This window comes from Macaca thibetana, chromosome 14 (genome assembly GCF_024542745.1).
Source record: "Macaca thibetana thibetana isolate TM-01 chromosome 14, ASM2454274v1, whole genome shotgun sequence".
In the NCBI taxonomy this organism is placed as follows: Eukaryota; Metazoa; Chordata; class Mammalia; order Primates; family Cercopithecidae; genus Macaca; species Macaca thibetana.
The window spans coordinates 6,481,717-6,495,591 of NC_065591.1; the positions used below are offsets into that span (position 1 = coordinate 6,481,717).

The 13,875-nt window shown below is 40.7% G+C and overlaps 1 protein-coding gene across 3 annotated transcripts in view; it reads left to right on the forward strand.

Annotated features, from left to right (window-relative positions):
- CHKA (choline kinase alpha) overlaps positions 1–13,875 on the forward strand; it is a 72,174-nt gene that overhangs the window by 19,083 nt on the left and 39,216 nt on the right. For all 3 annotated transcript variants that reach the window (XM_050756726.1, XM_050756728.1, XM_050756727.1), the window contains exon 2: positions 5,057–5,168. In XM_050756726.1, the coding sequence (XP_050612683.1) occupies positions 5,057–5,168 (112 nt within the window). The remainder of the gene's footprint in view (positions 1–5,056; positions 5,169–13,875) is intronic.

Below are 13,875 nucleotides of genomic sequence, written 5' to 3' on the forward strand. Positions count from 1 at the left end.
TGTAAACACGATTGTTTTCTTTCTTTTTTTTTTTTTTTTTTTGTCTTTTTTTTTTTTTTTTTTTTTTGTGGAGAACGGAGTCTCGCTATATTACCCAGGCAGGTCTCGAACTCCTGGGCTCAAGCTATCCTCCCGCCTCTGCCTCCCTGAGAGCTGGGATTACAGGCGTGAGCCACCGCGCCCGGCCTGTTTTCTTGATTTCTCTTCCAGATAATATGCTATTAGCTGGCATGCAGTGGCATGATCACAGCTCACTCACTTCAGCCTTGACCTTCTGGGCTCAAGTGATCTTCCCACCTGAGGCTCCCATATAGAAATAATACTGCTACTGATTTTTGTATGTTGATTTTGTATCCTGCAATCTTACTGAACTTATTAGTTCTTCTAATAGTTTTTTGGTGGGGTCTTTAGGGTTTTCTGTATGTTAGATCATGTTGTCTGCCAACAGGGATAATTTAACTTCATTTCCAATTTGGAGGCCTTTTATTTCTTTCTTTTGCCTAGTTCTTCTGGCTATCAAGAGAAGCTGAAATGATTTATTTCAGTATTGATTAACAATTTCTGCAAAAGAACCTCTTTGGATGGGTGCGGTGGCTCACGCCTGTAATCCCAGCACTTTGGGAGGCCAAGGTGGGCGGATCACAAGGTCAGGAGATCGAGACCATTCTGGCTAACACGGTGAAACCCTATGTCTACTAAAAATACAAAAAAAAATTAGTCCGGTGTGGTGGTGGGCGCCTATAGTCCTAGCTACTTGGGAGGCTGAGGCAGGAGAATGGTGTGAACCTGGGAGGTGGAGCTTGCAGTGAGCCGAGATCGTGCCACTGTATTCCAGCCTGAGTGACAGAGCAAGACTCTGTCTCAAAAAAAAAAGAAAAAAAAGAAAAAGAACCTCTTTATACTGCGTGTATTCCCTTAGTATTCTGTTTTAAGGAATCATGAGTTGGCAGTTAGTGATGCCTGCACCACTGGGTCTGGAGGGCAGAGGTGAGAATTCTGCCAGCGGGTACTTCCTGCTCTTTTCCGTTTCCTTCCTGTCATTGTGTTGAGTGTGGAATAAGTGTGTTGTTGTCACTGTATTTGAGATTTTGCTTGAGTATCTTGTACCTCTCATATATATATGTGTGTGTATGTGTGTGCGCGTGCGCGTATATTTAAATTTATTTATTTATTTATTGGAGACAGAGTTTCACTCTCGTCCCCCAGACTGGAGTGCAGTGGTGCAATCTCAGCTCTCTGCAATCTCCGCCTCACAGGTTCAAGCAGTTCTCCTGCCTCAGCCTCCTAAGTAGCTGGGATTACAGGCACGTGCCACCATGCCCGGCTAATTTTTGTATTTTTAGTAGAGACAGGGTTTCACCATGTGGGCCAGGCTGGTCTTGAACTCCTGACCTCAAGTGATCTGCCTGCCTCGGCCTCCCAAAGTGCTGGGATTACAGGCATGAGCCACCACATCCAACCCATGCCTCTCATATTTAATTATGACTTATAAAGCTGTTATGCCAGGTGATAAAGTTTGTGGTTTCAAAACTTCTTGTAAATCGTTGAGAGCTCCTGGGGTTTTACTTGGGAGGATATTTTTGACAAATTATATGATAAATTTTTTCTACCATTTCTGGCATTTCTTCCCACCAGATTTTGTTGTTCCTGATCATATTATTATTTGACTCATTGGTAACTGGCTTTTTTTCTAGGTGAGTTTCTCACAGTTTGGGTTATTGGTGCCAGTCACCTTACTTCATTTATTTTGACCGTCACTAAAAAATAATTGACAGTTTCTTCATTGAAACCTATTGAACAATAGAGGTAACAGGTAATACAAAACAGCTGAAGCGTTTCCAGGTCGTGAGCTTGTTTCTGGCCAAGCTAGTCTGCCTTCCTTCTTTAGCAGTACGGGAATAAACTTTGAATCAGGTTACACAATTTAGAACAGTACTTCATCTGTTTGCTTTTGCATTTGACTGAGATTTCCAGAGTATGTGACCGGAAGAAAAACTAGGGCTTTTAACTCTGTTTTAATGCCTGTTCTGTTGCTTGGTAGCCAGAAACCCATGTTGGCTGTGACCAGACACGGCAGGGGGATTCTGATAAGCCACACAGTTGAGGCACCACCCCAAGTTTAGCAGAAAGGTTAAGGCTGTTTTTGGTTCCTTTGATCTACACATTGTCGGCCTGTTTCACAGCTTACTTTGGGAAAAACAAGAACTTTGGTTTCCCTTTTATTTTTGTTCTTTTTAACTAAGGTAGACAACCTTCTGGGAAAATAGATCCTGACTCTTGCTGTCTTGTTCCTAGAGACTCATGATGGTTTTTCATTTTAAGTAACCTTTGAAAAAACTTCTTAAATATGTCTTACTTAAATCTGGGAAAAATTGTTTGTGTTAGAAGCACATTCAAATTTTTTAATTGGTAAGAAAAAAATGAGATATGGTTCACATACCATACAGTTCACCCATTTAAATTGTACAGTCCAATGGCTTTTAGTGTAGTCACAGATACTTGTAGCTGTTACCACCGTCAGTTTTAGAACATTTTCATCTTTCAAAAAGAAACCTTTAGTTATCATCCCCTACCCTTAAGTACCCCCTCCTACCCCAGCTCCTGGCAGCCACTAATGGACTTTATAGATTTCCGTGTTCTGGACAGTTCATATGAATGGAATCATATAACATGTGGTCTTTTGTGACCGTCTTCTTTTACTTAGCATAATGTTTTTAAGTTTCGTGTTGTGGTATATATCAGTACTTCATCCTTTTTTATTAAAACTGTGGTAAAATAAGGCCAGGCATGGTGTGCCTGTAATCCCAGCACTTGGGGAGGCCGAGATGGGTGGATCACTTGAGGTCAGGAGTTCCAGAGCAGCTTGGCCAACATGGCAAAACTCCGTTTCTACCAAAAATATAAAAATTAGCTGAGCATGGTGGCATGAGCCTGTAATCCCAGCTACTTGGGAGGCTGAGGCAGGAGAATCGCTTGAACCTGGGTGGTGGAGGTTGCAGTGAGCTGAGATTGTGCCACTGTACTCTATTCTGGATGACAGAACAAGACCCTCTCTGAAATAAATAAATAAATAAAATTAAGTAAAATTATGGTAAAATAAGCAGCAGTAAAAATACCATTTTAACAAATTTAAAATTTATAGTTCAGTGGTATTAAGTACATTCACATTGTTGTGTTACCATCACCAGAATGTTGTCATCTTCCCAAACTGAAACTCTATACCCATTAAACTTAACCGACTCCCCATTTCCACCTAGTTACCCTTATTTTTAAAAATTCATGAGCTTGATCAGAATCTGTTTTCAGTTTTAAAGTTTTAAGCCACTAAGTTTGTAGTAATTTGTTATAGCAGTGATAGGACACGGAGACTTTTGTGTCATAGAGGTTTATAGAGAGTAGTCCTGATGGAAGGTGATTTTGCAGCTCCTATGACATTTTTCTTTTTTCCTCTCTCCTCTCCCCTCCCCTCCCCTCTCGTCTCCTCTCTTTTTTTTTTTTGAGACGGAGTCTCGCTCTGTCTCCCAGGCTGGAGTGCAGTGGCGCGATCTCTGCTCATCGCAAGCTCCGTCGCCTCCCAGGTTCACACCGTTCTCCTGCCTCAGCCTCCCAAGTAGCTGGGACTACAGGCACCCACCATCACGCCCGGCTAATTTTTTTGTATTTTTAGTAGAGACAGGGTTTCACAGTGTTCGCCAGGATGGTCTCGATCTCCTGACCTCCGCCCGCCTTGGCCTCCCAAAGTGCTGGGATTATAGGCGTGAGCCACCGCGCCTGGCCTCCTCTCCTTTTTTTTGAGATGGGAGTCTCGCTCTGTCGCCTAGGCTGGAGTACAGTGGTGCAATAATGGCTCACTACAATCTCTGCCTCCTGGGTTCAAGCGATTCTTCTGCCTCAGCCTCCCAAGTAGCTGGTATTACAAGGTGTGTGCCACCATCCCGTCTGATTTGTATTTTTAGTAGAGACAGGGTTTCACCATGTTGGCCAGGTGACCTCAGGTGATCCACCTACCTTGGCCTCCCAAAGTGCTGGGATTACAGGCGTGAGCCACCGCACCAGGCCTCCTATGACATCTTTAATGTGGCATGTGGTGCTCTTCAGCTTTGCCTCCTATCTCTTTGACAACTCTTCATGGTTAGTTATAAGCAAGGACTCTGGAGCCATATGCCTGAATTTGATTCCTTGCTTAGCTACCTACTTGGTGTGTGATTAGAGTATGGAGGTCTTCTGTTTCATCTGAAGGCCCTGGTAACCAGTTAATGTTGGAAGTTTTTTGAACAAGCTCCTAGTCAAAATCAGTTGACAGATCTTTAGTAACACTAGCATAGAAGATCTTGGAACTATTAATACATATCAAATGGAAAGCCCTGGAGAAGAACGTTTAAATATTGCCTCAAGATTTTAACCTGCTAATTATAGAAATATAATGGAGATTTTTGGATTCTAGAAGAATATGAGTTTGCAGGGATGCATCTGGGATGCCTTTCCCCTTCCCAGGACTGAGGGCATTTCTTCTTTCTTCTCTAAAGGAAAACAGCATGTGGAGGTACACGCAGGCAAGTCTCACTCTGTCGCCCAGGCTGGAGTGCAGTGGCGTGATCTCGGCTTACTGAAAGCTCCGCCTCTCCGGTTCATGCCATTCTCCTGCCTCAGCCTCCCAAGTAGCTGGGACTACAGGTGCCCGCCACCATGCCTGGCTAATTTTTTTGTATTTTTAGTAGAGATGGGGTTTCACCGTGTTAGCCAGGATGGTCTAGATTTCTTGACCTTGTGATCCACCCGCCTTGGCCTCCTAAAGTGCTGGGATTACAGACGTAAGCCACCGCGCCCAGCCCACACAGGCGATTTCAAAAACGCTTCCCCACCTCTACTGTAGAAATTAAACAGACAGAGAATTTGTCTGTTTTTAATGTGACTCATGGAGTTAAATTGAGAGAATAAATCGAGATAAGATGAGAACAGTTATTGTGTAACCCTGACTTTTCATCCATATTTATCCAAGAAGAGTGATTTAGCTCACCTGCAATACAGATACTTACTATCCTCTTATTTCTGACAGAGGCGGCCTTAGCAACATGCTGTTCCAGTGCTCCCTACCTGATACCACAGCCACCCTTGGCGATGAGCCTCGGAAAGTGCTCCTGAGACTTTATGGAGCGATTTTGCAGATGGTGAGTTGATAGGCTACTTTGGGAGGGGGGGGGATCCTGTTAACATTTTAAATCTTCTTTCCTGAGATACCTTGGAAAGAGATTTTAAATACTTTAATGGTGTTACTAAAGATATTTAAGTATATTGCTTTCACTGTAATTGGGCTGCACAACTTGGTTTGCATTCTGAGTTAATTCCTGTTCTTTTTTAGTTATTATTTATTAGTAAACTAGTACAGGTATTCCCAGTTTCACATCCAGAGAAGGTACAATGTTGGTTAAATCTTAAATAGTGCTTGATGATTCTTGGTTCTACATATTGATTAAAATTTTCAGCTCAGATTTAGATTGTAAAGTTCTAATGTGGAGAAGGTATTGTTTTTATAACATAATCCAAAAGATTTTAGAGGATAGTCCCAGTTAACAAAGTATGATCTCAATGAAGCTGAATTTAATAACTATTTCTCTGAGATTTCCTTAAAACTTTGAATTGTTTGTTATAGTCATAATCTTTCTAAAGTTTTATATTACTTAAATAATCTAATTCTTAATTAAAGTATCTATTGAATTATTCAGTTACAGGGTATCCCAACTTGTCTGGGTTTATCATTAATATTATTAATGTCATGAATTTACTATTTCTTTGACCACAATAGAAATGTTAGGTTGATGTATTTTTTTTTTTTTTTTTTTTTTTTTTTGAAACAGAGTTTCACTCTTGTTGCCCAGGCTGGAGTGCAATGGCGCGATCTCAGCTCACTGCAACTTCTGCCTCCCGGGTTCAACTGATTCTCCTGCCTAAGCTTCCCAAGTAACTGGCGTTATGTATGCCACCATGCCTGGCTAGTTTTGTATTTTTTTAGTAGAGACGAGGTTTAACCATGTTGGTCAGGCTGGTCTCAAACTCCTGACCTCAAGTGATCTACCTGCCGTGGCCTCCCAAAGTGCTGGGATTACAGGCATGAGCCACTGCGCCTGGCCAGGTTGATATATTTCTGTGGCAGGATTTTTATTTTTTTATTTTTTTCCTGAGATGGAGTCTGGCTGTGTTGCTCAGACTGGAATGCAGTGGTGCGATCTCGGCTCACTGCAACCTCTGCCTCCTGGGTTCAAGCAATTCTCCTGCCTCAGTTTTCTGAGTAGCTGGGATTATAGGCACACCACCATGCCCGGCTATTTTTGTATTTTTAGTAGAGATAGGGTTGCACCATAGTGGTGGCCAGGCTGGTCTCAAACTCCTGACTTCAGGTAATCTGTCCGCCTCAGCCTCTCAAAAGTGCTGGGATTACAGGCGTGAGCCACCACGCCTGGCCTGTGGTAGGATTTTGATATCTGTGTTTTTTTTTTTTTTTTTTTTTTTGAGATGGAGTCTCGCTCTGTCGCCCAGGCTGGAGTGCAGTGGCACGATCTCGGCTCACTGCAAGCTCCGCCTCCCAGGTTCACGCCATTCTCTTGCCTCAGCCTCCCGAGTAGCTAGTATTACAGGTGTGCGCCACCACGCCCGGCTCATTCTTTATAATTTTAGTAGAGAGAGGGTTTCACCATGTTAGCCAGGATGGTCTTGATCTCCTGACCTCGTAATCTGCCCGCCTTGGCCTCCCAAAGTGCTGGGATTACAGGCATGAGCCACCGTGCCCAGCCTTTTTTTTTTTGAAATGGAGTCTTGCTGTCGCCCAGGCTGGAGTGCAGTGGTGCAATCTTGGCTCACTGCAAGCTCCGCCTCCTGGGTTCATGCCGTTCTCCTGCCTCAGTCTTGCAAGTAGCTGGGACTATAGGCGCCCACCACCACGCCCGGCTAATTTTTGTATTTTTAGTAGAGACAGGATTTCACCATGTTAGCCAGGGTGGGCTCAATTTCCTGACCTTGTGACCCACCTGCCTCGGCCTCCCAAAGTGCTGGGATTACAGGCATGAGCCACTACGCCTGGCCCTGATATCCTTTTTAATCTTCTTTGGAAGGGCCCATTTTATCTTAATGAAATAGAGTAGTTTTCAAGCTAAATTTTTTAGAAGACCGGCCTATTTCAGCTCAATCTAAAAAGCAGGTCGTATCCATATGATATTTGATTATATGTTTGGCAATATTAAAGTTCAAATTGGCAGTCTAGGTGTTAATTCTTTAAAAAATTGTCATAATGTGAAGAAACCCTTTTATTGGATAGCTTTTCCTTGACTCTGTCAAGCTGTGGAAATGGTTAAGATCTAAAAATGTGGGGAACAAGTTAGTATGTTTGAAGGTACATAACTATTCCACACATGTGTACGCTTGTTGAGGATATCTGTGGTCACTTTGTCATTAGGTGCAGATAGCTGGCATCCAGCTAGGACCACAATTGATGCTAACTGAAAACATAGACCCCTTGCTGTTAATACACAAGCAGAAAAGATTCTTGTGTTCACCATGCAGCTTGGGTTTTAAATTTAATCAAGTTGCAGTTTCAGAGTATAGTTTTAAAAATCTTTCATTGTTATTTTGGCACTTTTACTGATGTGCCTTTTTTTGTTTTGAGACAGGGTCTCACTTTGCCACCCAGGCTGTAATGTAGTGGCACAACCATGGCTAACTGTAGCCTCGACCTCCTGGGCTCAGGTGACCCTCCCAGCTCAGCCGCCTGAGTAGCTGGGACTACAGGAGTGAGCCACCACACCCAGATAATGTTTGTATTTTTTGTAGAGACAGGGTTTCACCATGTTTCCCAGGACGGTCTCAAACTACTGGGCTTAAGTGATGCGCCCGTCTAGTCCTCTCAAAATGCTAGGATTACAGGCATGAGTCACTGCGCTTGGCCTGGTATGTCTTGATAGTCATTTTTCCTTTGAGGACTGTTTAGATTCTGCAACAGTTAAGTCCCATTTCTGCTATTTTGTGTGTTTTGCATTTATACAACACTTTTAAAATAATAGCTGCTGAAATTACATGTGATATAAAACTATTGTTTAAATCTGATTTATGAGGCTTTCATTTCTAACTTAAATAAGAAGCATTTTAAATGTGTTACAAGGTGCTCCTCTGCGGGCTAGACTAACCTAGGAGTTCAATCCTGTGCTCTAGAGCAGTGCTACAGTGATGGGAGTAATGGAGTATTCTGCATCTGTGCTGTCTGATACACTCGTCACCAGCCACATGTCAGTAATGAATATGTGGAATGTGGCAAGTGTGACTGTTGAACTGAATTTTAAATTGTTTTTAATTTTAATTTAAATTAAAGTAGTGACATGTAGCTCGTGGCCACTGTGTTGGACAGCCCAGCTCGAGAATGTTCTGGTTTATTATATGAGTCACTTAGTAAAAGCCAGCTGCAGCATAGCCTACAACTTGGCAATTAGCCTTCCTCTAATAAAGATTCATTATCTTTATTATTATTTATTGTTAGTCTTTTTTCCATTTTGAAATTTTAGCATTGTGGAAGTAGTACCTGACAGTAGTTAAATACAGTAGAAATGTGTGGAAATAAAATTTGTTTGAACAGAATTCTATGTCCTAATTTATTTCGAAGAAAAAAGACAAGTAACTAAGAAAAATAAAAAGAATTATTTAAGCCACTTAAAATGTAATTGACTCTTACCAAACTAATAGAATAGAGTATGTTTTACATATAATTACAATTTGGGGGGAGGTACCCCACGTTTAGCTTCTCAATTATGTTTTTATTAGGCAAATGTTAAATGAGTTTCCATTCCTGAAGCTATATCTACTGATGTAAGGTGAAACCATACTTGAAAGCACCTTGGATAGAAAGGGAAATTAGGGCTGGGCATGGTGGCTCACTCCTGTAATCCCAACACTTTGGGAGGCCAAGGCAGGTGGATTACTTGAGTCCAGGAGTTTGAAACCAGCCTGGGCAACATGGCAAAACCCTGTCTCTATAAAAAATTAGCTGGGCGTGCTGGCATGTGCCTGTGGTTCCCCAGAAACTTTGGAGGCTGAGGTGGGAAGATCCCTTAAGTCCAGGAGGTGGAGGTTGCAGTGAGCCAAGATCATGCCATTGCACTGCAGCCTGGGGGACAGAGAGAGACCCGTCTCAAAAAACAAAAACAAAAAAAACCGGAAGGGAAATTAGTAGTTTTCTACATGGATAATAAGCATACCTCTGACAATCTGACAGTTGACATAGACAACAAACTCATTTTTGTTGGAAAAAAACTATTTCTTTGTTTTGTAGGTGGGAATCTGTATTTTCAATGTAATTATTCAGTTGTTCAAGTCCTTAGTTCAAGCACACTTTTTTGGTTGTAGTTTAAACTTAGTAAACCATGAAGCCTAGAGTCACAGAGTTCAATATATTTGGTTTCCTAGCTCTGCAGAGTTTAGCAGGCATACTTGTTGCCAGTTAAGAGTTTCAGATATTAATGGCCATTGGAGAGTGCTGGTCATTGGGAGTACTGTGACAACATGAGGAGGGGAACCAAAATCAACAACTCCAAAAGATGGCTAAGGTACAAAAGAAGGAAAGTAAAGAGCAGGCTTAGAAGCTTCTAAGATGCGAGCCAGGCAACAGCTGCTGTGTGCTTTAGGAGCTGAGCTGCCACACACTGTGCCAGGGATTTTAAATTCCTTTCCAAATATTTTCAACAGCTTTAAAGTTTCTATTATTTATTTTTGCTGCGGTCTAGGTGTGATGAAATTGCTGATGTATAGCCAACTCTTTAGAATGAATCTGGCCTACAATGGAAGGAGATATTTATGGTCTACAGTGAGGGTTTTGTTCCCATCACAGCAAAAAAAAAAACCAGAATTTATGATAAATTGTTAGGATTGATAATAAATTGTCAAGATTTGCATTAATTGAGAGATGTGACTGAGCAAATACAGAGCCCCAAATAATAAATCACATTACTTTCATAAAATTAAGGGTTAAAGAGAGAATTAAATATAGTGTGACTCAAATCTTCTGCTTTCCTTCTTTTTGCTCTACCTCATAGGAAAGCATACACACATCCTATACATGTGTGTGTATTTATACAAATATAACTGGTATCTCCCAAGCCAACTTTACAAAAGCAGCTGTAGCATCCTTCAAGGTGGGCTAGAATTCACTCCTTGGAAAAATGTTAATTGAAGACTACTGCACAAATAATAGGCCTATGTGTTTTCTCAGAGTATTTTGCATTTTTGCTTAATTATATGACAGATTTAGTTTAGTATGTCCCTTCTTTCTATTTCCCTTCCTTGTTTTAAGCTTTTGAACATTTTACTTCTGTGAGAATCAGAGGTGGTAACATTTTACACGTTCTTTGATCTGCAAATGATTTACAGGTGACTTGGTTTAAAATAACTAGATGATTCTCAACTTTCTCATTTTTCTTCATCTTGGCATTGTAAGATGTCTAATTTCCTTTATTTCCATAGTGACACTGAAATGACTGCTCTTTGGTACAGTTCTCTAAGGGTTAAGTGCCAAAAAGCCAAGGTAAAACTTTGATTGGGTTCGGCCCCACAGCTTCTGTCCCACAAACATCTGTCTCTTCTAACCTCTATTTCTATCTAAGATGAGACAGAAGCAGACTTCCTGACTGTATCCTGGAGTTTTTGTTTAGGATTTGTGTTAGTTTTAGGGTGCTTATGAAAATTCCTGTGTTTGTCAAGGTCAAGAATGGGTCCTTTTGAAAATATGAACAAGATAAGACACACACAGCTATAGAATATTATTTGTAGGAAATTATTAAACATAAAAATATTGGTCTGATCTTAAAGTAATGCATGTCAATATAATTTAGTGTCTGTTTTACATAGACTATCTTTAATTTTAATGGAAATGAGGTTATTTTCATTAGCTGCATAGATTATGAAAACCAAACTCAACTGTGAAACTACCCTGAGCTAAAGGAGGATAATTTAATAGAAGTTTTGGGAATAGGTCAGCCTTTGCATTGTGGAAAGAGATAGAATTGCTAGAAGAGAGCGTAAATGTATAAAATTAGCTATAAATGTAACTTGATTTTTTTCCTTTCTGATACTGGGAAGGAACATGAGCTCTGCAACGTCCAGTAGCAGCCTTTTCAGAGAAGCAAGTTTGGCTGATTACAAATAACCAGTTTGCTTATTTATCATGAATTGTGGAAGACACAAATGTCAGTACGTATTGTTCCTTCAATGTAACCTGTGCCAGTTGGCGGAAGTCTCAGAGGATTGCTTTGTCCCTTCCTCTGTCAGAACAGTGACTCTGTGTTAAGCCACTTCCTTCTGTGCATGAATGGAGAGATTTGGCCTCACCGTTATGAGCGGTCTCACAGGCATGAATGTTTATAATACACATCAAAGATCTCTCTTGAATGTTGTCTGGAAAATTGTTTTTGTTTGTTTTTTGAGTAATAGAAGGCTAATATTAGTGCTTGTTTGAGTACTAACCATAATAAAGGCATCAAGGCACAACGCAGATATGTATTAGCAACTCAAAAGAGTAAAATTTGAGACACCGTCCTTTTTGAATCTAGAAAACAAATGTCTTCCTCCCTGTTTTCTCTTAGCCCCAGTTTAATTAAAAATTAAGCCACAATAAAATATGGATAACTCATAAATAGTTAATATTAAACTACTGGCTACTGAGAAATCAGCTGCTAAAAAGTATTTCTTTATGTTACTAAGGTCACACCATGCAAAGACCAGTATTGCTGGTACTCCTTGAAGGAATTATGTCCCTGGTAACTGAATTCTGTGAATTGTCACTTTTTTCCTCATTGTATTAGGATCATTAGGAATTGAAGTTGTCATGTTCACGCTGCTTTAAAAAAAATTCCATTATACTTTTGAGTATGGTTTAATTCTTTATTCCTAAGGCAGTCAAAACTTCCCTCTCAGAAGTGAAACATTTTTCTCGTGTTGTGTGTTCCCATTTGGGCTAACCTAACATTTCTTTAGCTGATACTCTCCCAAGATAGTTGCCAAATTACTCCCAATAGTCCTTCCATACCTGCTTTGGTGCCTTCTTTTGATAACCAAATAAACCACAGACTACTATGTCTAATTTTTACATATTCAAAGTGTCTTTGTCTTGCTGGTATTAAATGTTTGGGATTTATAGCATGAAGCCAATGCGGATTTCTGGTCCATGGAACGATGGTTTGACCGCAGCCCACCCCTCTTTGGGAAGGAATGTCTTTATGTTGGGTGGAGTGAAGGGCGTTGGGGGTAATGTACCACTTTAGCTGTATGTGCATGTGTTCTCTGCTGCAGGCTTGTCCATGCGATCGTGCCTGGAGCACTCTGGTTTCCAGGTGACAGACACGATTCACGGTATAGTATGAGACCTCTGAAGTTGGAGCATTCTCTACAGCTTTAATTTCTTTCTTTTAGTTCTTGGATTCAAGAATTGCTTTTAAAAAAGAAAGTTGTAATGCTTGTTAAGTAGCACCAGCTACAGTTTGTGCTGTGCTTAAAGAGGTACAGTGATTAAGATTTCAGAATGTTGTGTAATAAATATATCACTTTTTTTTTTTGTCCAAAGCAAATCAGATTCCTTTCTTCTGTTTCCTCAGTAGAAAATGACAAACATTTAGGAATTTTAGAAGTTTATGGGCCTCAACTTGATAACTTAATTGAAGTAATCAAGTTCTTCCTTCATACCACTTCCAACATTAAGGAAACACCATATATATTTTGATATTTTGGTCAGAATTAGAAACAAACCTTCTTCTTTGTCCTTACCAGTCAGTGTGCTTTCATACACTGGGTACCTGAGACCTTAGGGAGCTCTGCAGTGCTGATCTGATGTAGTGAAGCACACTTCCTGTAAAGGTGTTGCTTACAAGTCAACACTTGGGATACTTAGAGGGAAGGTATTTTATTTAGTCTTGGAAGTCTGGGGAGTATTGGATCAGCAGGTTGCCCTAGATCAGACATACATTTTGAGAACTTCCTGAAATGGGCCTCTTTTATTTTTTTTTTTTGGAAATGGAATCTCGCTCTGTTGCCCAGGCTGGAGTGCAGTGGCGCGATCTCAGCTCATGGCAACCTCCACCTCTTGAGTTCACGCCATTCTCCTACCTGAGCCTCCTGAGTAGCTGGGACTACAGACGCCCACCACCACGCCCAGCTAATTTTTTGTATTTTTAGTAGAGACAGGGTTTTACCGTGTTAGCCAGAATGGTCTTGATCTCCTGACCTCGCAATCCACCCGCCTCGGCCTCCCAAAGTGCTGGGATTACAGGCATGAGCCACCGCTTCTGGCCGAAATGGGCCTTTTAAAAACCTGGGTTTCCACTCACCTGTCTTTCTATTGGCTTATGTTGCTTAAAATGTTTTAGAAGTTCTAGTTTCCTAGGGATGTTCATCAAGTCATCCAATTTTGAAATTATTAGTGTCCAAAAAGATCAAGTTGTTTTAAATTGGTCCTTGGGATAATTGAAGACACTCTAGAGACTACCATAAAATGTTAGAAATCACTTATCTGTTTAAATTCTTGTAATTCATATGTGCTCTTTAGATAATAACATAAGCTATACTTTAAATCATTGCATGAGATCTCACATTTTAATGTGTTCTGTAAAATGTTTTCAGAAAGTGCTATAAGTTGCCGGGCGTGGTGGCTCATGCCTGTAATCCCAGCACTTCGGGAGGCTGAGGCGAGCGGATCACCTGAGGTCAGGAGTTCAAGAAAGTGCTGTAAGAAGCTATAAAAGCAATAAATACAGGATGATTTCATTTTTTTCATAGAAATCAGGAAGAAATAAGGTTAGGGTCCATGATAACTCTGAGAGGAAAACATATTGCAAAGAAACCAAATGTTAA